The sequence below is a fragment of the Vigna radiata genome, chromosome 10, assembly GCF_000741045.1.
Source record: "Vigna radiata var. radiata cultivar VC1973A chromosome 10, Vradiata_ver6, whole genome shotgun sequence".
NCBI classification, from domain to species: Eukaryota; Viridiplantae; Streptophyta; class Magnoliopsida; order Fabales; family Fabaceae; genus Vigna; species Vigna radiata.
This window is the reverse complement of record NC_028360.1, coordinates 6,576,753-6,580,339: the sequence shown is the minus strand read 5'-3', so window position 1 is coordinate 6,580,339 and position 3,587 is coordinate 6,576,753. Positions and strand designations below refer to the sequence as shown.

The window sequence follows — 3,587 nt, the reverse complement described above, 5'->3', positions numbered from 1 at the left end:
CTCTCAAGCATTGGAGTAAATTAATTCCTCTGTAGAAAAAGCTGTGATAAGAATATCAAGATTTGAACGAGTCTAACTTTATTAAGAAAATTACCTTAAAAAATAAAAATTGTTTTTACTGGTATACATAGCTTACTGGAAAGTTTGTTTTTACATCGGATCCCCCAAGTTTCAGAGTCACCAAATCATGAGCTCTTGCTGCATTTACCTCATTGTCAAATTTACCTGCTCAAATTGTTTTCATGATCAGCTTATTCATATAGCAGTAATAAAAATAACCAATTGCTAGATTAGTGCAAATAGAAAACCATGTTTTCATAAACTTGCTCTTTATTGAAATGTTCCCATTCATAAACGATAGTTTAAGTTGTCCTAGTTACATTAATCATTGTACTTCCCCTTTTCAAGTCATAAACATATTGCTTCACTCACCAAGATATACTGCAAGATACAGGTAAACATAACATTAGATTTTTGAACTTATTAAGTGATGGATATATAATATATATATATATATATATAGGAAATGAGAATTCTGAATCAATGAACATTAAAAATTACTTAATTGTTCGCTCTTGGTTTCATCATTCTCACGTACTTCAGCTATATAGATTGATTTATCTGTGACTCTAAGTTCATCATTACACTAGTTCCATACACACTAGTTCGTAACATCTGTATCTTACTAGTTTTTGTTTTATAGACTGGAGATTCACGTTTTGAGGTTCGTGAGCGTGTGCAATATACTCGAGACCAGCTTTTAGAGCTTGGCAAGGTAATTGTTTGCCCCTTTAGTTTAGCTTTAGTTTTAATTCTATAAATCTGTTTCTGAATATGCAGAGTTGTTTATTTTATCATACAAGTCTTCCTTCTGCTGTGCTTTTCTTTCTTAATTTTAAGCTTTATATTGATCACATTTATCTTCTGATAAAATCTGGTGTGGGTCAGCACTCTATCATGGCTAATTGAATTTTTTTTTGTATAGGTTTTTCCTTGTGAGTCCTCATTCTGATAAAAAAGAAGCAGCCTATAATACTGTTTTAGAAGTTATTTTGCTAATTATAATTTATTCTGCAATGGTTTTGTGTGGATTAAAGTTATTTTGACAACATCATTATCTTCTTCTCTTAATTTTCCTTTCCATTGAATTGTAAAAATAAATTGACCAACAATTTTGTTTTTATGTTGAAGAATATGGCAACAGGTGGTTGTGACCCTCCTATTCCACCTTCAGGAAACTCAGATAAGGAGAAGGGGAAGAAGAAAGCTTATCTGGTGAAGTTGATGTCCCGTTTCAATAACGTAAGTAGTTCAAGTAGTCAACCATCTACACCTACCTCCACTGCTAGATCTGTTCCACCACCATTGGCAATTCCTGGTTTGACACCTATTGCACCATTTATTCCACCTTCATTGGAAGTTCCTACCTTCACACCTAGTCCACAACAACGTGGTACTGATCAATGGAGATCACCCTTCCCCCATGTTGGTTCTAACCCAACAACTCGTACAAATATTGCACCAACACCTCCTACAGGGGATGGAGTTCCACATTCAAGTTCAGCGGGAAATGTTGAAGATGTTTCCGACAATCGTCCAATCATTAAACCTATTGGAGGAGGGTAACAAATAATTCATTTTATGTACCTAATTGTATAATAATGTAATATTCTAATATTTGACTTTTATTTTTGGTATAGGTTTTATCCAACAAAAACAACATCCAAAGATATCACAGCCACCATCAAAGGACAGTTTGATGAGCCGTGGTTGACATGGGGACAAATCCCTCAGACTCGTAGAGATGTTTTCTTTGAGCGTTTTAAGGTAGACTTGTGTTTAATTAAACTTTTGATTTGAACATTTTATAGGTAAACTTTTGTTTCAACATTTTACTCTCTTCCTTCTCAATATAAGTGTGCATGAGAAAACAGAAGAAAACCTGACACATAAGTAAGGAGTACAGTAATTTAGTAAAATCACTTAATAATGTTTAAAAAGACAGAAACACGTACATTGCAAAGACAAAAGTTACTGAAGTGGGTTCAGTGCCATTTAGAGTAAGGGTTGTCAATTGAGTCACCACTCTTCCCTTACCCACTAGCAAGCATGCACAACACAACAAAAAAACAGTCAACGGAGTTGGGTGAGAAGCAGGATGCTGCACCATTAGAATCCAGTGCATTTAAAACTGTGCATGTATATAACAACCATATTATCATGCAGTCAAGCCTTTATTTAGATGGTGTGATGATAAGTGGGGGAGTGAGAAAATACAAAAGAGAAATGAAATGAGGGTGAGATTGTTTGGATTAAAAGAACTAGAGTGAAAAGATAGTATTACAAGGTTTGCATAATAGCATAGGAGCAAAGTAGAAAGTTTGGAGTGAAGACACAAATGTTCAAAACCAAGTATACTAAACAGAGTATTCCAACCTCAAGAAAATCAGGTCAGGAGCAAACCTGTTTCAGTTCANCAATCTTTATCTGACATTGAAGTTTAACACAAAAATTAAACTTTTAGCAAATTATGGAGAGAAATCTAGTGGTCAAATTAANCAAACAAAACAAATAAATAAATATGCTACAAATGACTATACCATCTCTTCTTGTTTGAGATGCTTGTCGTTTTTCTCAATATCTCTTCCTTACTCTTCAGAATCAGAGTCTGCTTTCTTATTGGTAGTTGCATTTTGAATAGACTCGTGCTTCTTATCAATATACTGGTTACATCCAAGTAAGCAATTCATCAAGAAATATGTGAAGACTTAGTGAATTTTCAGTTTCAACCATAACTATAGTTTATAACTAGATTATGAACACAGAAATTGTTTTGCTAGTTGATAACTAGATTGGTTAAGTTTTGTTGGTATAAACCTTACATAGTCCATATGTCTACTCATTGCTAGTCTGAATTGATGCCAGTGCAATATTTTATGAAGCACAATAGAGCACTTAACATATAAAACATATAAAACATATAACGACTTACAAAGCATGGAGTATGTTTTTTCTGGTCAATATTTTATGAAGCACAATACATGTAGTACTGAACCTTTTCCTTGTCAATATTTATCTTTTTTGTCAATAGAGAAAGGTATCATGGAGCATTGAACATGAAGAAAAGGTTAANAAAAATTTCCACAGCAAAGCATCTCATAGATTATCTGAGATGTTTAAAAAAGCTCAAAGAGAAGGGAAAAAACCTGAGTGGATGGGAGACATTGTCTGGAATGGTCTTTTAGAGAAGTGGAACATGCCAGCTTTTAGACAAAAGTGTGAAACCACCAAAAAGAACAGGACATCTGACAAGGGTGGTTGTTTGCACACCGAGGGATCTATTAGCGTGCATGAGCATGCTATTCGTCTGGTATGATGACATATGAATTTTATTATACAATTCTACTAATTAATTTTACAAATATTTGTTGTTAACAACTTACATCTTCTTTGGTTACAGTCACAGGAGCTTGGTCGGACAGTGCATGTCGATGAAATTTTTCAGCAGACACATATTAGAGCATCAACAGGACAATTTGTCGATGAAAGGTCTAGAAGGACACATGTTAGTTTCTACTAAATCTATT

The 3,587-nt window shown here is 33.9% G+C and overlaps 1 protein-coding gene across 1 annotated transcript; it reads left to right on the top strand.

Moving 5' to 3' along the window:
* Positions 1–1,040: 1,040 nt before the first annotated feature.
* On the top strand, positions 1,041–3,580 carry LOC111242693. The gene is made up of 4 exons (XM_022787235.1): positions 1,041–1,622; positions 1,701–1,827; positions 3,092–3,370; positions 3,461–3,580. Exons 1-4 carry the CDS (start codon positions 1,183–1,185, stop codon positions 3,578–3,580), a joined length of 966 nt encoding a protein of 321 aa, XP_022642956.1. The 5' UTR covers positions 1,041–1,182.
* The last annotated feature ends 7 nt before the right edge of the window (positions 3,581–3,587 follow it).